The sequence below is a fragment of the Rhea americana genome, unplaced genomic scaffold (genome assembly GCF_003343005.1).
Source record: "Rhea americana isolate MKP2758 unplaced genomic scaffold, rheAme1 scaffold_21, whole genome shotgun sequence".
NCBI lineage: Eukaryota > Metazoa > Chordata > Aves > Rheiformes > Rheidae > Rhea > Rhea americana.
This window is the reverse complement of record NW_028186258.1, coordinates 3114160-3138717: the sequence shown is the minus strand read 5'-3', so window position 1 is coordinate 3138717 and position 24558 is coordinate 3114160. Positions and strand designations below refer to the sequence as shown.

The 24558-nt window shown below is 36.8% G+C and overlaps 1 protein-coding gene across 2 annotated transcripts in view; it reads left to right on the top strand.

The window, feature by feature from the left end:
* CA10 (carbonic anhydrase 10 (inactive)) overlaps positions 1-24558 on the top strand; it is a 196179-nt gene that overhangs the window by 134352 nt on the left and 37269 nt on the right. For both annotated transcript variants that reach the window (XM_085304622.1, XM_085304621.1), the window contains one exon: positions 14881-15066. In XM_085304622.1, coding sequence (XP_085160748.1) covers positions 14881-15066 — 186 coding nt within the window. The remainder of the gene's footprint in view (positions 1-14880; positions 15067-24558) is intronic.

Genomic DNA, 24558 nt, shown 5'->3' with positions numbered 1-24558 from the left:
CAGAGAGCCTGAAGATAGGCTGGTTACAGATCAGAAGGATATCAGGAAACATGAAGAAGCTCCTTAATTAATTTCTAATCCTTTTTCAGCCTTAATCTTCTTTTTCATAGTAAGATCTGGCATTACACATTTCTAGCACACATGCTTTCTAGATGATGTAGATTAAGTTTTAGGTCTCTGATTTGTTAAAACAGCATGTCAGTAGGTTAGCTATTATTGCAGCCTCATACTGGAATACTGCAGGATTATTCTGTCTGCGTGATATATCCAGCTGAAATATTAATTAAAACTATGTGAAGGTGATTCAGTCAGCTAGGATTTTAATCCATGCCTTGTTCTGTGCTTCACAAGGCTTTGTTCAATCTCTTTGCCCTAACTGGTGYTGTTTTATTTGTCCATTTGTTTCAGACTAAGACTTTGCATATAGAAATGCTTTTGGGGGCTTCTACCTTACAGATAAGGTAGGGTACATTTCAGGAAGAAGAAAAGAACAGAGACTCTCCCTGTTGTCTGTACTGCAGACACTGATTTTGAGTATATGTTGGTTATCCAAATAAAATTAAAAGGTTTTTTTATCCATACTGTCTTCAAATTTATTACATAACTATAAAAAAATAAATAGGCCTCTTCTATTAATATAACAAATATAGGGGCATGACAGATAGTCAGCACTGCATGTTGCATGGTGAAGTCCTATGGATTTTAGATGAAAAATATTACTCTTTTCTACCAGACCTTTTAGAAACCCTCCTACACAGGTATCCTATAGCAGAATTGTAAGTCTCTATTGGATGTTTGAAATACATACATTAGAGAATTCCGTCCCCAGAAAATTCTGTGCCAAAATAGTTCCAGAATCTTACAGAAGGAGCATAATAGGCTTTTTACAATACCTTCTATAGAAACATCTGTTTCCTTACAGTTAAATAGGACTTTAGGATTCTTAAATAGCACCTTTTCCATAAGGGCAGGGTTTATTTTAAGGAATCAGACAAAATTAGAACTACCATTACCTAATCCTGCTTCTGCTGATTTCAGTAGGAGAATATCAGACTGCAACTATGGTATAGATAGAGAACCTTCATTCATCCTTTTTCATCCTTTTAAAGTCAGAAATGAAGGTAGGTCTGTGCTGACAGTGTATTTTGAATTGTTCCTGTGTGATATGCTTTTATAGCACTACCAGATCCACATTCAGGTAAGGCAGGAATTTATTATCTGCCCTGCAGTCTTGATCAGGAGAAAGGTGTGTTTGCTAGCTTGGACAAGTGCTGCACTATGGAAATGAAAGGCTGACTTACTGAGCATTTTTAACTGGGTAAAACACATTTCTGTGCTACRTGCCTTTGTCAGAATGTAGTTATCTTTCAGGCAGTAAATCACAAAAAGTATTCAGAAATTCTGCAAACCTTGCAAGGAGTACAGACACAGAACAGATAATAGTGTTACCCAAAAGGGCAAAAGGCACTAGGGACCTCACCACATGCATTTAACTTGCCTCAGCAGTACACAGGGACAGGTACTTTAGGAAACCAGGCTTATTATTATAACTGTGCTGATTACTCATATATGTAGGACAGTAAAAAAAGAAATCAAACTAACCAAATCATTAAAAAAATCACATTGGTATTACACAAATACAGATGAAAACATTAGGATTAATATTTTTCTAGTGACCTAAGGAACATACTTAGGAATTTCCTACTAGATTGACTTCTGTATTGAAGTGTTACAATTTACCAAATTCTTACTTACTTAGCACTCCTGAGAATCAGGTCACGTCTACTCAGGTGCCAAAATGTGAAAAAATTGTCCCAGATCAGTATTTCTCAGACATGCATGGACCACTCCTGGCCCATCAGTCTCCATGTGTCTAAAGGTGCCTACAAGGGTCTGCACTGCCCGGGATTCAGCTGCTGCCGGCTTTGGAAGGAAGTCAGGAGCAGTGTCTAGGGGGASTTAAGTTACTGACATCTGCCACTCTGTGCCTCCATTTGAGTGGGATGGCATCAGGGCCTAGAGTTTGAGGCACACTGATCTAGGCTGTAGAATTTTTATCTTAGAAGTCACTGGTTTGATTTTGCTTTGCTTTTGTGTGACAGGACATACAAAGAATGACAGGCAGGGAATTAGGGGTATTAATTTTTTTATATATATATAAATGAAAAAGACAACAAGCAACAGAATTTAAAACGGAAACCTGAAATCCCTGAAAGGTGATTTGGCCATAACATTTTTACTCGTTTTTTTCACTCAATACTCATTACTAAGTTGTCAATTGTCAGCTTGTAGATGTCACATTTGTTTGGTAATCTCTTGGAGGTTCTGTTACGCTTTATCCCTGCAAATTTCTTTAGTCCCAGAATGTATTGGTGCATGTGTAAATACATACTTTCGATACAGCAGTTACACTCGCTTCTATGGTGGAAGTTAGAATATCAAAACCATTTCTCTATTCCAAATGGAAACATTTTATATTGTTTGTCCCTATTTCATTATAGTCTAGTATGTGTGCAATAAATKCGTATCATTTCCATTTTATGTTTCCTTTACTAACACACATGCTATCGTGATATAAATCACCTGCCCATTTAACCAAAGAATAATCCAAATAATCATTCAGGTATTGTTTTCCTTTTTCAGTAAGTAAATTGAGCAGACGGTGTTTGAAGACACCATAATATTCCTTAACATGTGCAAAGGATGGGAATGGTCAGCGAAGCAACCTATATGCATAACGCAATTTGGTCACTTAAGACATGGCTGCAGGGATATGTTAGTATTTATTCCTAAGCAGAGGAAAGCTACCAGAGAAGCTTTTAATTATCTGTGCCAGTCCATTTTTTAATTGAAGTGAGCACGAGTTCTGGAAAATCATATGCAACAGATTTGGCCCAGTGTCCTTACTGCAAATGAATGTCAACAACAAAAAGATAACGATTAGAGTTCTAGTAAAAACTTACCTTATAAATTCAGCCATTGCCAAAGCATTTGATGCCCTACTTTCAAGAATGTCATGGCAAGCAATTCTGAACAGTCTCTGCTTATTAAAAATGGAGTAGTAAAATCAATATAGCAATATCTTGTTGGAGAAAATTCAATTTATCAGTAGGTTTGTCATTTTAAAGATGATTAAACGATTTGCCTATTAGGCATCATCTAGACTTCAGAAATAGTTGGTATGAAAATAATAGGATATGAGCCACAACAGACTTACAAACCTTTCTGTTACATCAGGGAATGGATATTTTTCTGTAAATGTAGACCTGCAAGATATTTCTATCTTTAGGCTAAATCAGTCACTGATTACATATTAAAGGCTGGTACTGCTCACATAGATTTTAGTAGATCAGGGTCAGACCCAGCAGGTCAGACCCAGTATTCAGTATCTATGTGCATCTAAATTGTTAAAAATAGCAAGTTTGCTGAAATTTTCAGTAATGTCTTATAAGAACTACTTGTACTGATCTCAAGAGTTCATTTTGAAAGCTTCCATTCGACTTAGGCCAAAGTCCTATTTATTTAGTAAGAATATAAGTACATTTAAAATATTTTCCTTTAGTGCAGGCAGAATAACAAATTGGAGTTTGAGAATGAACTGAAAAACATATCTTCATCTAGGATTAAGACAGCGAGCCTGTCTTTACACTATAAATGAGATGCTYAGTACCTTGCAGCTCCTCAGCTCTAATTCACCACAAACAGGAGCGTGCACATACAAGTGCATGCGCGAACACCCAGAGATGGGAAAGACACCATTTTAGAGGGATTTGAGAGCTTTTTCAGCTACTGTTTTGCATGCTACTGAGAAAGGAAAAGGTATAAAAAGTAAGAGGAGAAGAAGCTGCTATTAAATTGAATGCTGACTCATAACTGAATACTAACTGTTATTTTGAAAGAGTCTTCCTGAGATGGTATTACGGATGAACTTGTCAACATTATTGTTTTAACAGATTAAACATTTGTGAACCTTTTAGAATACACACGATAGAATACTGCTTTAAAATGAACTTGCCTTTTAGGTCTGGAAAGCTAAGTTCATATCTAGTCTGAATCACATCCCAAACAGAAAACTGTTTAGTCGTATTCTGACTCCTAGTTAACCTTACCCCATAATGCCTTCCTCTTTTCCTTATGGAGTATTTTGCAAAGCCAGAAAAATCTGTATTTGGTAAGTACAGCAGCCAAGGAGAATAGAGGGAAATTGACAGTAAATTGGCATGATACAGAAATGCTTTTCTTGTGGACTTTTTCAGGGTAATTCTTCACCATTTCTTTATTATTTAAACTAGTTGAAAAGTGTCTTTCACTCTGTATAGAACACGACATGCTTGGGAATGATGTAAGGACAAAAAAAATTGCTTCTTGGTATTCTGGTCTTTGTGGCATTTTGATTACTTGTAAAAATACTAATTTGCACAACTACAGTATACATGTAGTTGTACAGAAGATTAAAATATCGAACAAATAACCAGCTCCTCCCCCTTGACCATGCAATCTGAAAGCACAGCAGGTAATGTGAAAAAGAAAAAAAAATTCGACAAAATAAACACCAAATAYCTTGTGCAAGTTTTAGCAGAATAGTGTGCATAAATGGAGTCTTAGGAAGCTTTCAGACTGAGCAGGTTTGGTATGTAGCTCCACTAGAATGGTGATGCACACACACTTCACCAAATCTGGAATCATCCGAGGTGCTAAGGCTCACCTCCATCCTGGCATTTAGCTTGAGCTCAAATTCATGCTGTAGCCCAGATTTCTCAGTCTCCCATCCAGCTGGCACAGTAACTCCCTTTTTATTCTAACCCTGTTTATTCTAACAGTCAGTTCAGCAAGAGCAAAGGGCTGTCTCACGCTGGAGCTCTGCCCGTGCGGCGGTGCGAGCAGCGGTGCTTCCAGCCCAGCCAAGCTGGCTTCCCCGAGGCAGCGCGGCCGCRGGCACCAGTGAAGCAGCTGGGTGGTCGGCCCCAGCCCAGCAGGATCTGTGCCGGGGGGTCAGCACAGGCGTGCAGAGCGGCTCTGAGGTGTGAAGCAGAATCACAAATATGTGGAAGAGGATGGGAGCCAGGGAAGAAACTGTACAGTAATGGTAACAGAGGAATCTTGTAAACCAGCTTTTGGGTGAAATGAGCATGAAAAGGAGTTTGCAATTTGATACTCCGGATACTAGCTGCAGGGATGAAAAATACAACTTGAAAGAGATGAGACTCCACTTTTTCCATTCAAGAATTTTGAAATAAAATTTGTTTTTGAAGTAAGAAAAGCAGAAAGAAAGGATGAGAGAATTATTTGCTGTTGGTCAGCTTGAGTAGGACTGATTGGAAAGTTTCCACCAAATCTTTATTTCAAAAGAAGATTGCAAAAAATAAAAGTGTTTAGTTTTCTACTCAAATTTCTAAGTGTTTTCTTTAAGTCCAAACTTCCTAGCCAGTCATTTAAGCTGGCTCTTCTTTTTTCCCTGGAATCATGATAGACAGAATATCCCTTAGAAAAGAAGAAGCCAGATGCTTAAAGATATGTTTCTATTAATGCAAGTTAACTAATGCAGGAGATCACAAAGAACATATGTAACAGCAGCGGAGGACTCCAACAAAGTATAGAAAATATAGTAAGAAATGCTAAAAGGAATGAAAAATGTAAAAGCAAATCAGTAGGCACTTCTTGAAAAGAGAAGGGAAAGGGCTGCCTGTAGTAACAGCAGATTTGAATTAGAGGCATATTGAAACAGACTGAAGACTCTTCCAGTTAAGCTAGAGTTGATAATTTTTGGCTTTAGGGAGATCCATTTCAATAAAATGKTTTTTTTTAATGTATCATCAGAGAAAAACTGAAGAGTTTGCAATAGACTGGAATGTCAGGAAAAGCAAAAGTAAGTTCAGTACAGGATTTGTTTGTTTTTCTTTTCTTTCTACCTCTAGTTTAGTTCCACTATATTCTCATCATAGAAAGGTACACAAAGGCTTTTGAAGCAGATAAAACGAGAAAAGTAAAACAGTCCTCTATTAAGCAGGAATAGAAATATTTGTCACTGTAAAGGCTAAGTTATTCACCTTCTTTAAAGAACTAGAAAAAGCAGGCCAGCTCTTTTCTGCAGCTCAAAAACTAAAATACGCTACTAGGCAGAAAAGCTCATGATTTTTGCATGCCACAAAGGATTTGCCTTGACACATAATGAGTTTTATTGAGGTCAAATTTCAAGCTATCTAAATACTAGTTTACCTCCAGAGATAAAGGGCTCAGGAAATTATTTTGCATTAACTATGCATTTTTTCCTTGGCAGTGTCATGGGAAGCAGCTTGATACTGTGAGATATACTGCTTTCCAAAACTTGTTACAGTTTTACTAAGAAAGGTAAAAAACTTTTGTCCCTTTCACATCTAAAAAGCTGAGCTTCATAGATTCTTCTTTTCATTTCCAGTGATTTATACTTTCAGTAAAGCATTACCATGCTTCTCCAGCTACACCACAATTCAGACACTGCAATTTCCCTTTAAGAGGGTTCAGTTCACTGCGCCTTCTTGGATCTTCATGACTAGAGCAGTCAGAGGATTTGAGAGAGCAGCAGCAGTGGTCACATCGTTATTTTAGAGGGCTTATGAAAACTTAATAGGCATAGAAATTTAGAACCTGCTGGCACGAAAAGAATCACAGAAATAAAGAAGACAACAAATGGGTTTTTTTGGCTCTTGTAAAGTTCTGTCATTAACCTTAATAATGTTATGTTCTGATTTTGGAGGAAAGCAGACTAACTCTGTATGCACATCCCAGGCTTTTCAGTCATACAGGCAGCAATCTAATTCTGGATGCACAAYAGCAAGAAGGTTTTGTCAACTTATTAATCTAGGCCTGTTTTTCAAGGCACTTTTATTTTTCTTCCTAGCCACAGAAGTTAGTAAAAAAAAAATGATTCAAATATATATATATATAATTGTAAAGTAGAATATGCACCAGCAGTTTAAAAAAGAATTTAAATCAATAATCAATAAGCTATATGTCATTTGTTTGTTCAGTAGGGAAATTTCTTCTGAAAGTTGTACTATAAAAGGAAGCACTGGAGAGGAGGTAGAAGTAATACAAAGATATTTAGGAAGCTTGAATAAATGTATCAATACACAAACAATCAGATGAGTTATTCCACATCTAATGTCTATCTTGCTATATGAATAAACGTGAGGCAAATAAAATACACCTCAAAATCACTGATTTCAGTACATATCCAGTACATATCCTATTAGTTTCTGTTTGATCTCGGTTCCACTGGAAACTTCTAGCWTTTCCACCAAAGAGCTCTCTGAAGGAAAGACTCAGAAATCTGTGTAGCTACTTAAGGTCAGTGTAGCTCAAGACCACTTGATAAAAAGTGACTCAATTAGATCTCAGGATTTTAATTAACATACTCAGTTTTACACTTTAACCCCCCATATAAAATAGAAAAAGTGATTTATTTAAGCTGTTTTTCATTTGTTTGGATCTCTCACAAGTTTATAGGCTTCTGTACCATTTTACAACCTTCTAAAAATTTACCTGATACTTTAGATTTCAAAAGACAGCTCTGATATCCTTTTCTCCAAGACAAAAACCATTCTTAACATATTTTTAATGCAGATTCTTTAAACTGAAATCTTGTGACACATTGCTAGACTGAATTGGGGCCTGCAATCCTCACGGAAGCAGATCCTTTGGCCTGCCACAAAAGCCAGTATTTCTGTCTATTTCAATGACATAATTTTTAAAAGAGCATAAACACATAAGGCACTAAATTAATGCTAGACACTGTAGGTTTTACTGCATCTGCTTTAGCCTTCGTAGTTACTAACAAGCAAGAATCATTGTATTAATGTAGTAGTGGAAACATAATAAAGTGCTTGATTATCCCTGAAAGGCCGCATGTGGCATATAGACTCTGTGGGGTATTACCAATACACTAGGAGCAGTTTACTTCCTTTACATCCTGTGGCACATAATTACCTCAGGCTAACCATGACCCTGCAGGTCCTCTATTGAAATTACATTTTTGTTACAGAGTTGTGTATACATTACTGAAGCACATTATTTTGATCACTGAAAATTGACATATTGTGCTCATTAGCCAGCAAGCTTGAATATTTAATGTATGAAGCTGCCTCCAAGTTTCTTACAGATCAGTCACTTAAGGAAGTAAACAGATAAAACTGTAGAGTAATGAATGGAAAAGATTCTTACTTAAAATGGTGCTTTAAAAAGGAAGAAATTACATCATACCATATGCTGAAACATGGCACATTACGTTAGGCAGGTAAATGGATTAATTGTACGCATTAACATCATTTCCTTTTTAAAACTTTTCAGCTAACAAGATGAAAAGATTATTTGAATCCTCATATGTATCTCTTATATTTTACATTTTTCATACAGGCCTGTTTTAATCAAATATTGATGATGATGCCTGTTGTTCTTCAAAGCTCAGCAATTATATTGCAGCTCCCTCCCAGGAAGTTGCAATRTATCATAACTCTGGAAAAATTCTTCTATTTAATTTTCCTTTTCTTTTTTTTACACAACACAAGATCCATTGGATTCTTGCCAGAAAAGGCACTCCAGATATACTGGTTATCTGATGGCCTTCAGGCAACCCGCTGAGCCTGCACCCTCCAGACACGCAGCTGTAGACTAGCAACCTGCTTGACTTATGAGACAGACTTTACAATTCCTTCCCATCACTGAAACCACCACTTCAGAAACTGAAGCCACGGATTGCAGTCGTGTCACTTACAAAAAAAGATCAGTTTTAATTTTCTTCCTGGTGGTGAAAGTAACCATGATGTAGAGGTGATGGAAGTACGGGATGGGTCAACAGTGCTCTCTGCTGACAGCAAAGAAAAGTTGCAGTAACAGGTCTGAAATTTACCTTGAATGTAAAGTATGAAATAATTTGAATATGYATGTTCCTATCTATGCCTAAGGCCCTGAGACATATATAGGCAAATCAAGAGAAGACCTGTGGTTTACGAGGTTCAGAAGCATGCTGTTACAAAGATAATTTTGAAACTGATGCACTTCCACTGTTCCCTTATATACTGTTGCATACGATAATTACACTTAAAGATGAAAGTAGGAAAAAGTATGAAAAATAACTGTTAAAATATACAAAGATTAACTAAATGAACTTAARTAAAATTGAATCATAAGTAAAAAAAAAGTTTAAAAACAATAAAAAGAATAAAACTGGTGTGCATGCATAGGTATACAGGTGTACACACGGAGAAATACTGAAGGACAAGGACAGAGCTCTCAAATACTCTATGAGAGTCTGGAAAATMTATAGAATATTTTTCTCATATTTAATACATCAATCTCCTCACCAAGGGAAGACTTTAAAACAAAATTATACCCTTCTTTAGCAACTTTAAATACCTTAGAAGAATAATGCTGAAGCATCCTTTTACATTCCAGCTTAGGTCTCCTGTTAACAACTGCCAGGAAATAAAGACTTCTAAAACTAACAGGATGCCATAAGCACAATATTAAGAAAATGTATGTTCTTGTATAGCCATTGCTTTGAACTAAGAAAGTATAATTCTGCTGTAGAGAACTAAGCAGTGTGCCTTACCAAGTTACATTTAAAATTCTGGTTTGGTGCGATGCTTAGTCACCATCCCTAAAGTCAGACTTCAAATCACAGACTTGCCCTGAAGTCTCTATTTGCTCTATCTGCAAACCCTGAAGCAGTCTCTACTTTGCACAAGAGAGATATAAGTGACCTACTACAGTACAATCAATTCAAATCAATGAGGACATTACTTTATATCACAGAATATGGTTTGGTCAAGAGACTAAGAACAACAACAACAACAAMAAAAATTAAATGAACCGAACATACTTGGGGGAACTTGGAAAACCATAATTCAGTTCACCACTGTGTCTATGAGTTCATGTTCAGGTGACCTGAGTCACAGAGTGAAATTCTGCACAGAACAATCCTGTCCAAGTGTCAGGAAGAAAATGAAATAACACTGGCATTAATGGTTACCTACCTCAGTGAGAGAAAAGACAATTGCAGATTTATTTGCACATTTATGAAGCAGGTTGAGAGCCCTGGATGGCAGATGCAAAGAATAGTTTAATACTAGTATTAATATTTTAGTGTTTCTATGCAGCACTGGCCCTTCCACAAATCTCCCTGGGCCACTGGTCAAACACAAAACAAATGACACATTAAAGGTCACTTACTATCCCTGCCGCAATCAGAAGGCAACCTGCTGCTCTTGCCACATTGATACAGATTGGTAGAAACCAAAGTTAATGACAATGTAAGTGGCATTAATAGCTCAAGTGCTGTTAACCAGGGGGAAAAGCCCACCACTGCCTGAGCCTACAGAGCTGCTTTCTTGTTCTCCTGGAATCCACAACTCAAAATGAAAAACATGAAAGCCAAGTGGCAGCTGATAGAAACTTGGTTATTGCAGGAGGTAGAACATTACAACATTGCAACATTACATTACAGCATTACAACACCTTTAAAATGCTCTTCAGTCCTTAGTGATTTGCTTCCCTATGCAGTGCTAGGCCTTCTTTGGACTGTATCTATTTTCATCTTAAAGAAAGAAATCTCTAATACTGCAGATAAGATCCAAGGACACCACAGCAGGCAGCCATACACAATTGATTTTCTTGGTTTCTTACATTCAGTGCTGCTCTACTGGCAGGTACTGATACAAGTTAAAAAATGTTCTTGGAACTGATCCTCAGACCTCTTTTACCAGAATAAATCCAAAATGCTAACTGAGACACTATTTCACTGTTTTGTAAAGGTCCCTAGGAAGCAGAGAGCCTGCRCTACACCAGTGAACTGCTAATAGCCTGGATTGAGAGACAAAGCATCCATCTCAGCTTGCTCTCTCCTTTTGTTATTAGCATGGCTTCGCTGCCAAACAGATATCTCTTTCTGCCACTTTCCCAGCTAAGATTGTTGAAAGCTAATTTAACATAAACTATAATCTAAAGATGTAGGCTGCAAAAGAATTTCTGAAAAATGTTTCATTCATGACTAGTTGTGCAAGAAAAGACTAGGTGAAGAAGATCCACTGTTAATTAAAGCAGAACAAATGCTTTCAGAAAGACACAGTTAAAGAACAACATTAGAAGAAATGTTTCAGAGTTTTTATTCTAATGGTCACAAAAATATGTTGAATTTCAAAATGAGCATGGATCAAAGAGTTTGTGTTTACTAGTTATGCAATTTTATTGACTTTGCTTGTGTTCCATCTTTTGAAGAGCAAAACTTGAACTTCTTTGTGATCACAGGACCAGCAAGTTATACTCAGATACAACACAAGCAATCAGATCTTACTTAGAAATGTAGTATAGAATATATTAGCTTGTGTGGCTGTCTTGCATCAAGATAAAGAGAGAGACTAATGCTGCTGGGGAATTGTGTGCACAAAGGTCTGTGAGGCAAGAATTAAAATGAATGAGATTAAATAGAAAATAACTACATCAGGAATATGCTAATAATTTAATTAAAACCTACCAAAGCTGAAATATTCCACAGTTAAGGTTGATGCCCCTCAACATGCTTTATTCTACCTGGGGATTTTGGCATATGTAAAATTACCTATTTGCAAACACTTCCCAATATATGAGCAAAATGAGGCCAACTAAGAAAGTGGTATGATTGTTAACTTAGATAAGATGTTGGACTTTGCTGTTTTCTCAGACAGTCTCTAACTGATGTTTTAAACATTTTTTCCTTTATTGCAATCTTATTTCTAGTGTGTAAGATACAGTGAATATTGATCCTGATCCTTTTGAGAAAGAGGACAAGATTTAGTGCTTTTTTTTCCCCTCAAGCTTGTTTACTTACTATGTTTTCATCTTTATGTAACTGTCAAGTCAAAGAGGAACAGAGAACAAAGAGCTTATTTGACAGGAGAGCAAGAAGCAGCACAATGGCCATGACTGTGAAGGACTTAACACCAAAGATGAGTCTGACACACTAAGGAAACAGTTATGTAGATTTTAATAGATCTTTTATATTATCCCTCTAAACCATCCTATAACATTTTATCCAATCCTCAGAGCAGTATAAAAATTAAACACTGCTTTCTGGGCTAGAAGATACTGTTGACTACATCAGGCAGATTCAACATCTTTCCCATAAGGTGCCTCATCTTACGCTATGCATCTACAGAAGAATGTATAAAATACATAAAATATCTCCTAATTGACTTCTGCACCTGAGCCCTTTTACAAGACCACATGCAATTTTACTTTCCATAAACCCAGCTCAGTCTGATGTTCTAAGATGAGTTTGTACCATCACTTTACAGGCTCAGTACCATAAAATACGGAAAATCCTTCTTTAATCAACAGTTTCATATAGTGAATAGGATCAGAACCTACTTTTTCTCCAGTCACAGTGAAAACTGTACCTATTGAAATAATAGTACATTGCTTTCTGCTGAAAACAATGCAAGACAGACTTCTTTTTTCCTGTACTGTTTTTGTATGCAGTTTTCTCACTGAGTATAATGACTCTCAAAGTAGATATGGAACTTGCAAACAGAATGTGATTACACTTATGTGATATTATGGCTGTCCTGCAACTGTAAATGGCTGTACTTGAAATGTGCATTTTTAAAGGTTGTGAGATGTTGGGTTTGCATATAAGCAGACAATATCTTGAACCAGAATAAAGCATTTCACACAGTGCTACAGTGGCAATTTCTGTAATCAAGCATAGCCTATTATAAAAACTCAGTGAATCAGAACTTCTCTGGAATCAGAAACTGGTTCCTAACTTTTCAAGCCTTCATTCTGATGTAATCTGAGTAAATGCAAATATAAGATACTTCCGTTCTCTTGCTAGTAAGCAAATGCACATAGAATTGCCCATTAAAAGTTGCTAGCACTAGTAGCATATGTTGACACTATTAAGAAAAGATATGGGCATATATGTGTCAGGACAAGTTTGGTCCAGTATTGGTTTGAGGTTACTGTTTCCTCAGGTACCTGGTCACAGCACAAAAATTAGTTCTTCACTTAAACCTAAAAAGGCAATTCAAGTGGCCAGATGTTGCATTTTTGCTATTAAAAATCTCAGATTTTTTCCTTCCTGGCAACAAGTCCGTGTGTTCCCACAGGAAGATGTTCATAGTCCCACCTCAGGTGTTTGTCCCTCCCTGCAGGTCGAAAGTGAGGCATGATGAGTCCTTCCTTGCATTACCGGTACTCTTTATCTGCACTTACATAGGGAAATTCTGTTTTAAAACAATCAATACAATCTTATTACAAGTACTGCATTTTTATGAGGGTTAAAATCAGAAAGACAAATGTTATTACTGTTCATGAATTTGCCTCTCTTCCTTTCCCACATTTACTCTACAGAGAGTTATTTGAGTCATTTTAGGGGTTATTTGGGTCACTTTTACCTTGAGAGAAAAATAATGGTAACCTAATTTGAGGTTTGTACCAATTTGAGTAAGAAAATGGATTCTGAATATTTTGCATCGTTGCTAAATTTAACTGAGTGTTCAGTGAAGCATGAGTTTCCAAATGTGAATAAGAGGCTTTTAACCATTTTCCCCTATTTGTCTTTAAATTACATTTGTTAGGTATGATTAGCTGTTTCATGTCATTCATATGCAGTGTACTGAAACCAAAATCAATAAGCTGACCTTCTTCCACCCATTAAACTAAACTTGGTATTTAATTACTATGGAAGCACAGTCAAGCAGAAAACTAAGGAACATTTATAAGATCATTGTGTTTTATTTGAAACGAATAGTAGTATTTGTGTTTATTGCTCTTCATAAGTAATTTATTACTGCCTATTTTAAACTGGAATAAACAAAAAAATAGAACATCTGTATCAAAGTGAAAAAACCCGCAATTGCAAAAAACTATTTAATCTCATCCATTTAGTTCTATTGCACAGTCTGTGCAATGTTACTTTTTACAACATATTGTGCAACAAAACAGGTAATTTAAACTCAGTAATTAGTACTACAGATAAAATGACACTGCAGCAATGTTAATTACTATAGTACTGATGCAGTATATGATCTAATACATAACAGTCATGTCTTTAATTTTAAAATGAAGTACAGCTAAGCATATTATTTCTACAATTCCGCTTTTTAAGTAATGTTATTCAAGTGTACCATTTGTATCCATGTAGAATGTTTTTAAATAAATGAAAATTCTATTTTTAACTCAAACTGGCATATTTCACTTTATAATGGCATAAATTAAGGACCGTCTTGCTATAGGAGCTTTTCCTATAAAAGCRGAAAAATATGACAGAATTATATTCGATATGAAAAAATCCACTTTTACTTTCTTTTTCATTATAGCAACTGCTATAAATCAGTTTTATCAGTTTTACCAGCAGCTCCAGTGGTAGAAGGGATTCGTATTTATGAATAATTATCTGTCTGCTTTTGCAGCACCTTCATTTCTGGATAACTTTGTTATAAATGTTGTAAGAAAAAATAAGAGTTAAATTTCAGGTTTGTTAAAACATACTTAAATAATTTATGTTAGCTAAAATGTTCCYATTTTCAGTGGAGAAATTTCATAATGAAGCCATTATTCAGATCCTGCATAAAGAATATTCTGAAAGTCTACTTATTTACAAGTATAATAATTCCATTCATTGTGTTAACCATGTGCCCCAGGCTAAGATATGTACATACAAATTTAGCAAATATCTGAATATACAATATAAAACTCAAAGCAGAATTTGAAGTATAACCTCAGGTTTTGTATTTCATCTCACAACAATGAGATGCATTGCTACATTTAAAGGAAGGTATATAAGGAGCAAAAACTTGAGGTATCTATAACTAGTTTCTAGGGCTTACAAATTATTTTGAAAAATGTCTTTTTTCCTATTTTGTTTAGGTCAGTGGGACAATGTATAATACAGGGAGACATGTTTCTCTACGACTAGACAAAGAGCATTTGGTCAACATATCCGGAGGGCCGATGACATATAGTCACCGCTTAGAAGAAATCCGGCTACACTTTGGAAGTGAAGACAGCCAGGGATCAGAGCACCTACTCAATGGACAGGCTTTCTCTGGAGAGGTATGTCAACATATTTGGAGACACAAATTAACCAGTATAAATGCTTTCCATTTCTGCCTGAAGGTATTTGCAAACTAATTTGTACTCATAAAAATTGTTTCCCTTTATCCACTCTGGAAAGCCTGAAACTCCTTTTTGCATTGCTGAACATATAAGCGTGTCATATATCTAAGAATGAAACTGTTGCATTTATCGTATTGTACAGCTAGATACCATGTATTCACACAAAGGCTACTTACAAAGTAAGCAAGAACCATTTGATTGGTCTTTTATATGCCTAGTAAACACAAATAAAAGATTAACCACAAGGTAATAGTGAAGATGCCTTTAGTTCTTGTAAAGGTGCTACTTCTACTGTTCAGCTTCTACGGTTCACATTGTACATTGTAATGCCTTCGATTCATGCAAAGACAAGGTGATACTTCAGGGACAGTTCCACAGAAGTCTATCAGGCTGCTCAAGTAATAAAGTAAACTCTAAAAGTAAACCTTTGCAGGATCAGTACATTTTTTTGTATTTTAAATACGCATTTATAATCATATTGAAAAAGGCCAAAATTCAATGATCTTGACATCTACTTTGGGACTGTCCATTAATTTTGTTGGGTACATATTTTAGCCTCATATATATATGGAATACTTTTTCTAGATGCTTAGTGAAGTTGGCAGACTTTCTGGTACACAAAGCAGAATCTTTCCATTCTTTTTATGTAGAAACATTTTTATGTAAAAGGAATACATGAGTTTTATTGTAGTCCATCCTCCATTAGCTTGTGTCATGTCTGTAAACTATCTAGTACTCCCCACAAATCTTAACAAATGAAATAATCCTTCAGAAAACCTGTATGTTACTGTTGGGGTTATTTTTAAGATACTCTAGGTATCTTGTTACTGTTCTTTTAGAAGAACAAAATGAATAGTTTTCTGTAATAAAGCATTTCTTTATTTTGTTGGGGATGAATAATCACTCTACCATCTGTACCATCTATCACAGACTCTACTGATGACTCAGTTAATGCATGGCATTTCCTTTGGCATTGTGCAACAACAGTTATCAAAAAGTAACAAATTAATTGCGGAGTTGTCAAATGATGTTACTATAATAGATGGTAATCATTTGCTTTGTTTTATAAGCTACATAGATACATAAAATAGCCAGTAGCGGCTTTTTCTTGAAATGATTCACGTCTTACACAACTGACATCTGGTTGCCTTGCTTAAATTCTATGATAAGTGGACATACAACATGTTACCCCTTTAAGAGAGGAAAATTAAGTGTACTTTAATAAGTAAGGTCTTTGCTTTCCTAATCTGATATACAGAAGAGCAAAATTCAATAGAAAGCAGTGTGGCTGAGCAAGAAACCAAAAATATGGTTGAAACATACATTTGCACTCAATTTGACCTATCAGCACAGTTTCAGATTTTACAGAGTCAATGAATTAGGAAAWCATCAGTCAGAGATTGTAACAAAGTGTAAAAATGTGGAGTATTGTTTTGCAGTGTTTGAAGTTTTACAGGAGAAGGAAGTGAAGACCTTGATGAAGAAAGAGCTGTGCAAAATAGAACAGAGTACATTATTTACATTTCTCAAGCTTAAAACTAGACTCTTCCATTTTCGAAAGTGAGAGTTTTGAAGTATAGTAATAAATGTAGCTGGCACTGGACTGAGGTGCCTTTACTTTCTTCTCTGGAGAATATACATTGCAGCTTATAACATTTTAACTCTATTTCAGCTGTTTTTCCTGCAGCCAGCATAGCACTTACTTAAACAGCAACAATATCCTGAAACATTTTGATACGAAGAAACTATAGCTGAGTCACTGTCCTATTACCCTTGAAATACCACTGACTGGTTTAAAGAAYGCACACACCAAAATACCAAATGAAGTCATGAGACGTTAGAAATCTAGAGATATGCGAGGGCTTCTCCGATTTGGAGGCTACAAGTTCTGACTGAAGGGCAGGAAAGCAGCCGCTCAGCGGGACAGCTAAGGCAGCTGCCTGCCCTTGGTGGGTGTCTGCGTGAGTGCCAGCCGCTGGAATTCCCAGCACCGTGTCTGATGAAATCAGTGATGCTACATCTTAAATGATGCCTAGTTAAGCTGCTYACTTCCTAGCTGGAGCCCTACTTAAATGCCCTGTATCCTTCTCAGGCAGTGCCTGTTTCCATCTACTAATGAGTCAGCTAAGTCAGCTTCATGACTTAGTTTCCAGTGTAAACAGGCAGCGTGATTAGCTCCCACTGTCCTCAATTTTCCCTCATGATTTTCTAAACTGCAATCAATGCCTTTCTATTATTTCTGACTAATGGCAATAATATATTTTATTACTATTAATATTTGGCATTATTTTCTAACAGAGACCTGAGGTTTTTATTAACAAAAGCAAAAGAAACCCAGCTAAGTGGAAGCCGCTGTCAGTCAGTCCRTCAGTCTGCAGGATTCATCCAGTTATCTGGGTTCCTCCTGCAGTGAACGGAAGGAGACTGGCATCCTCAGAGGATGATCCTTCCTGATGGCCACAGACACTTTGGATAGGACAGGTCACTCTGTGGAAGTGCCTCTCCTCTGGGTACAGAGCAGAGACGAAGGGCTCATTGCGTAGCCCAGGCCCGGGGCCTCCTCTTTAGATGGCGAGATGAAAATTGCGAAGAGCTGTTTTGGGCAGTGGAAAGTTAAGTTCCAATAAGGTCAAGTATTAATTACTGATTTGAACTTGTGTCTGCACAGGTAAATCTTATTCATACAACCCATGCTCTTTCCAAAGTACAAGCACAGAGTCAAATCAATCATGCATGGGTGCAACTTCTCAGTGAAGAACAGCAGCTCATGGTGTTCTTAGGCTTCATCCACCCATAGAAGTGCTGTCTTTAGAAACAGGTGATTTTTGATAAGCTCTCAGCACTGGAAGATACAACGTTTACAGCTCCTAGCAGTTATAATACAAAAACTAGACAAGTTTGCTGACTTCATGATAGAGTACATGACTTTATAAGGCAACATATGCTTTCAAGAGTCTCGCTGCTTGTTGCTGTTACTTCTGTGCTGGGTAATACTGTCAAAGGAGATGGGATAAAGAAAAATAAAATACAGCCATGTACTTATTTCTGCTCAGCGAGTTTGGGATTATATCCAGATTTCACTAACATTAACAGAGCTAAATCTGTGTTGGCAAAGCTGGGAAAGATTTACACACATTTTCTAGGCTAYAGAAATCCTGACAGACAAAGTCCTGATTTGCAGAGCTGTTTCTCATTTTTTGTGTTTCACCCTAACAGTAGACTTAGACTTAGAAGTGGACTTGCCTTATTTCGCTCAGGAATTTATATTGAGAAAAGTACTCCTGCTAGTAGAAACTTGATTTTTTTAAGAAGTACATTCTAATAGAATGGTTTAAATTTGCCCTCACTCATCAAAATAAAATTGCGATCACAGTATATGCTAGCATAGCTGTTAGCAACTAGAGAAAAACTACTACAGGATTACACTGATTGCTAATTGCATGCTGAAGCCCACAACGCTGCATTAGTAACGCTGTTCTTACTTTTGTGAGATAAAACTAGCGTGGGGTTTAGTGAAACCTCTGTTCTGCTGTGAGAACAATTTCCAAGCATGAGATTACCCAATAAGGGTGATCCACTCCTGTGGATCCCGTTCAGCTCATTCCCCCTCCCCTCCTCCCGCCCTCCCATCCATTTTACTGAGGGTCTCTTCCCCTTTTACTGATACTGAGGTTTCCAGTGCGCACTGAAGCCAGCACAGTGGAGACACAGACAAGAGGACCAAAGGGGAGACAGGGAGAGAGAACAGTCTCCTGCACAGCATGAACGAACCATTAGATTAGCTCAAACAGACCTAAATTAAATCCACACGTAAGCAGGGCAGAAGTTGTTAAACAGCCCCAAAATATCTTATATTCTTACATCAGCTACATTGTTCTTTACGCATTTGGAAATCCATCCTAACATCCATATTAAGCAAGAGATCTGTTCTCAGGAACCCTTTATGCCACAGGAAGATGTTCTGCAAGTGTGTGGATACTCAGAGCAGGCTACAGAGCACCAGAGTGATACCATGGCATGAAAAAACAAATAGGAAATCGCAAATTGTTTCTAAACAGACTGAATAATGTGGAGACTTGTGATTTCCAGCCTTTAACATTTAACTAGGTGTTAAAGGCTGTCAAGAGAGATCTCTACAATAATCTAGTTACCTTTTAGCCTCTAATTATCTACCACTTCAATAGCMAGAATAACTGAGAACTAATGCTTAAAGAGTTTGAAAGTAAGGGCTTTATTCAGATTATTCTGTCATCAATATGYTTGGCACTGTTAACATGGAAAGAAAGGAAGGATTTGGAATGTTTAAATAAATAAATGGCGCCTTTGCTTGTCCCTCTGATATGTACTTGAACGTGTTCAATTCTCCACTCTTTGCGTAAGCATCCTACTGTATTATGATGATTAAATAAAATCTTGGATTAAGCAAAGTCTCCAACTAAGACACCAATCATTCGTGTCTGTCTCTAAGCAAAACTGTTTCTAAGGCTTTAGAGTCCATATCATTTAATGAAAAAGACTGTCTTCCTTCCAAACAGAAGCAGCACAAAATACAGCAGAATTTACTGCAGTGCTGATTGTTCAGGAACTCCATCTATCTTGTTAAAATAGAGGTACATGAACCTCCAAAAGGTTCATGTTGAAAATGGGGCCCTTTATCTTTACCACGTGGTAAAGCCACAAAAATCTGTAAATCCATAAAAATCTGTCTCCTCCCCCCCCCCCTTTTTTTTTAAGCAGCAAACTGAAAAACCTGCTGCAGCAGAGTTCAAACTTGCTTTATGGCTGTGCACTATAGTAGCCTTATCTATGCAGATGCAGAAAACCGTGGAGCTTAGTTATTTGGAGTTAGGCTTTTCACAGACTCAATGACTGCAAACTCTCAAACAAGAGGCTGTAGCCCAAAAGGTATAAAAAGATGATACTTTAATCTCTGCCCACTAACGTTATCCTTTAAAAACCCATTGACAGATAATATAAACGCACAATGATTTTCTTCTCTACATAAGGAATAGAATGAAAACTGGAATGGTATCTATATAAATAAACACATATTGCAAGCTAAGCACACAGTTTGAAACTGAGATTTACTTTGGCTACTACTACAAGGCACAAAGAAAGTAGAGTAAAATAAAAGAAATGGGGGGATCAAGGCCTTGCAAATTCTGAAATACCAGCCCTCTCCCCACTATTGAGATTTCTTTAACTCCAGACATATTCTGTGTGAGCGGGGAATTTCTAGTGATAGTAAGGGATTACTTATCAGAGAGATCAGTGTTGCAAATCCAGCTTCTGGTATTTTTAGAAGCAAGACTGCCAGATATACAGCCTATGAGAAGCATCAGGCCAACGGGAATAATTTAATCCAGCCTGCTGAAGAATTAGAAAAACAAGCCTATTCTGAATTTTTAAATCAGAAACAACTGTGTCACTGAGACCTTCTGTACACTTAGGACTTGACTGTGAGTCTCTAAATAGCTCTCCTTCCCCCCACCAATCCTTCTGTTGGTATTATTCATACCAAGCAAGAAAACTTCACCAGAATAAATTACAGTGTAATTGTGTATGTACTATGACTTCAGTTCTGTTGGCAAAACAAAGCAAGTTGTGCCCACTTAGCACGTCAGCAAAAATGGTAAAGTGYGGGCCAACACTAAATTGCACTGCTTTTTGCAACTTATCTTCATCTCTTTTTTTTTGGTAAGATCCCTGTCCTCTTGCAAAGCACTGCATCACCTAGAAGGTAAATGGTTAACCAGCCCCCCCAACCCACCCAGTGACATTTGACGCTGTGCTCTGTCTGCTTCTCTAATCTATGGTCAGTTCAGCACAAAAGCATCTGTTTTCTCCACATAGSCTCCTGTACTTGCCTGTATTTAGGTTCCTCTCTCAGCTTTGCTTTTCTGTTTTGTTTCCTATGTGAGGATTGACATGAGGATTTTGGATTCTAGCATAGCTCATCACCTAAAATGTGGTAGCCCATAGYCCTTTCTCTTCCTTAAGAATGAAGTATTAAATCAGTGTGTCACTGAGCACAGAGGACAGGAATATCTCACTTTTTGCATTCATACAGGTAATTAAAATATTGAAGTAGAGTCAGCTTTATTCCTGCCCCTCTACACTGCACGATGCTGGCAGTCCTGCCTGTGCACACCTTGCAGGAGAAAGTCTGAAATGCAGATCTGTCAGTTGCCACAGGCCATCTGTATTACATTTTGGAGACTTTATTGGAAATGATATGGGTCATTTTTAAGTATTTCAGCCAGAAGATAAGTTTACTGTACTCCAGTGCTTATTAATGTTGAAAAATAAGCCTCTGAGGAAAGTACCAGATGAGGGAACACATGTCTAATGGAAGGGTGGTTTAGTAAAATCTGTATAACCTTCAGATTAATGTTCAGCTTCAGAGGAGAAAGTCAATAGGATAATGAATTAAATTGCTATAGGAACAGAATACAAATCAGGAAGAGGTGGAGGCATTGTCATCCCTACAGTATAAGGAGACTATTCTCACGAGTAATTCAAAACTAGTGGGAGAGGAACATGTGCATGAGGTACGAGAATGCACCCCTGTCCACTCTGAATATTACAGGTGGATTTCAGCTGAAATATTATAATATATTGATATACATAAAAAGCASAGTTACAATCTGAAAGACACTTGTTCATCAGCACATGCCTATTCTGTTTTTTTGAGCCAAAGTCAATTTTATATTTTCAGTTAGATGGGTTTTCATTGCTGATTAATATAACAGAAAATGGTATTGAACAATATATTAGTGCCAGTTGAGGGATAGTCACACCTCAGTGTGGCCTGATAATTCAAGTGCTCTCAATCAATCCTTGGAAATTCCTTTCTGCCCTCTATCGACTTTACAAGGAAGTTAGGCTCTTTAATAGAGATGCATTTTAGTAGCAGGTCTGTCTCCCTTCAATGCTACAAGGAGACCATGCAGTGCTCTCTTTCTGGACAGCAGAGTCCTGTAGAAGTATGGTCCATGGAAGAACACTACTGAGATGACCTACGCAGTGAGGCTTCCTATTGGAAAACTGTTCATTTTGTAAAGTAAAACTCACTAAAAACAATTTAAATGTTCGCAAAATAYTTTTCAAAGAAAAATGAGATTCAGTCAACAGCAATTGTTGACTGAAGAGTTACCAAGGTGCTAAGGCTAATGCATTTACTGTACCCAAAATTGGAAATAAAAATGGTAGGAGACAACAGTTCAGCAGAAAGGGAAAAGGAAGAAAAAAAGTGAAAAAACCCTCTAACTTATGTGTATTTTTCTATCAGATCTGAGCCATATTGTTCTAGGAGCCCTGTATGAAGTAATCCACTGTAACTAACCAGACTGTTTACAAAAGTGAGTGAAGTGCAGATTGTGCAGCCTGTTGAACTGTCAGATGGGGGCCTCACTCCCAGGACCATCGCTGAGACCAAGCAAAAGCTAAAGGAGCAGAGCAAAGCACTCTGAGGCTTTCCTCCTGTGCAAGGCAGAAAACGTAAACATCCCTTCATCACCGCAAAAGCGCACCGTGTAGGCAGGCCATGTATGTGGCTACAAATATGCCGTAGGTACCTGCTGTAGCCTCTCGGAGGAAGAGGGGCCGGGAAGCCACTCAGCACTCCAGAGCCCCCTTCGGCTGCCAAGCCCACCGCACTCCCCCGCTCCTACAAGGCAGTTCGGCACCAGCCTCTTGCCTGAACTTGAACAGTTTCAAGCGAAGTGAAGGAGACAAAATTTTGCGGCACATAGCAAGTGAACTAGTAAACTTACCTCATAAATAGTCTAAATAGTAATATATAAAGGAATGCATAAACTACAAAACATAAAATATCTACAGGTTTCATGAGATACAACAAATAATTCTCCAGTAAATCTAACAGTAAAAATCTGAATGGTAGGTTTTACTTCCCAAACTTTCATATTATTTTGTTACAACACATCTATGTAGTTTTTCACATTGACCATTTCAAAGCATCTGAGTTACACACATTTAAGTGTTACTTTGTTGAGGGATAATAAAGAGGTCTGCAGATTAAAGTATAAACTAATTACTATACCCAATTCCATTTTCTTGATTTCATGTTCCATTCAATTTTTTGTTGTAAGTTTTCAGAGTTACATGGACTTTTATCAACTATGTTCAGGGTTGTGGGGAGAGGAGATGACAGAGAGAAATTCCTTCAAATCCAAAACCAAAAATGAGTGATAAGCTGTGCAAAAAGTGAACTGTCAAAACTCCCATGACTATGAGACAGTAATGACAATTTTAAAGCACAAGTCAGAATAATGTGTTCACATCTAAATATTCTGCAAAGAGCAAATGGGCAATATTTAAAATGATATGTAGTCAGTGTTCCTTATTGAGGAAAGTTCTCCTTTTGAATTTATTATATTGGAAACCACAAGAAAGCCAACCTTCCAGGAATATGGAACAGAAATTTTTGTGGTATATTTTAAATAAAAATATGGTAAACTTCCTATGCTGGCTGTTTACTAAAAAATGCAGCCATCTTCAAATCCTGGGTAATAAATTCCTAATTAAATAACATATCACAAAATTTAGTAGCCAGGAGAASTTACAGAATCAAGTTAAGGTGTGGCAACTATAAATCTCTGATTATAAAGACAAATAAATAAATAGAAAAAATATATAGTAAGTAATAGTCTTTTATATAAATGGCTGCAATTACTAGGGAGTAGCGGTATATTCTTGCAGTCAAGGTCTTACGTTTAATGCAGTTGTAATCATACTGCTGTTTTTAAGGGAAAATTAGATTYTATAAATAGACTGTTTTACGCTTCCCTTAGGGGAAAAACTTAATTACCTAGAGTTATGTAATGTCCAATCTTTGTATGAGTTTTAAAGAATTTTACTTCATGTATAATCAGCTCCTGATATCATAMATACTATTCATGCTTTGTTCCCCCCCTTTTTCACCTGGGAAAAACAATGAGGTTTCTGACTGATTTTTTTGCAAGAGGAAGAATTTAGGGTTGATAACATAGGTCTAAGTGTGTGTTTTATAATAGTAAAGATAAAACTGGAGAAGTTTTATGCTTTTTTGTTGAAGCAAATGGAAATAGCATGACTCTCTTAGTGTTTCATACAAATATAGCTATAAATCAMAGAAGTTTAGTTATTACACAAGCAGGGAACCAGGATTGGGCCTAGATGCAGTTATGGCTTTTTGTAGAATGCAAAATAAGAAAAAGACACAGTGGGGAGAATTATGGATTTACTTCTTTTAACAGAAAGACTAATGATAACATAGAATTGAAAGGAACAGTTATCTACTTTTGTAATCTCAAACAATCACTAGAAACCATTTGAAGTCTAAATGATGCTTTAGAATAACAGGTGTTTAACCACTTAAAAATTAGAGACTAAATTTCGGTTACCAAAAGGGATTTTGAACTTTGCTTT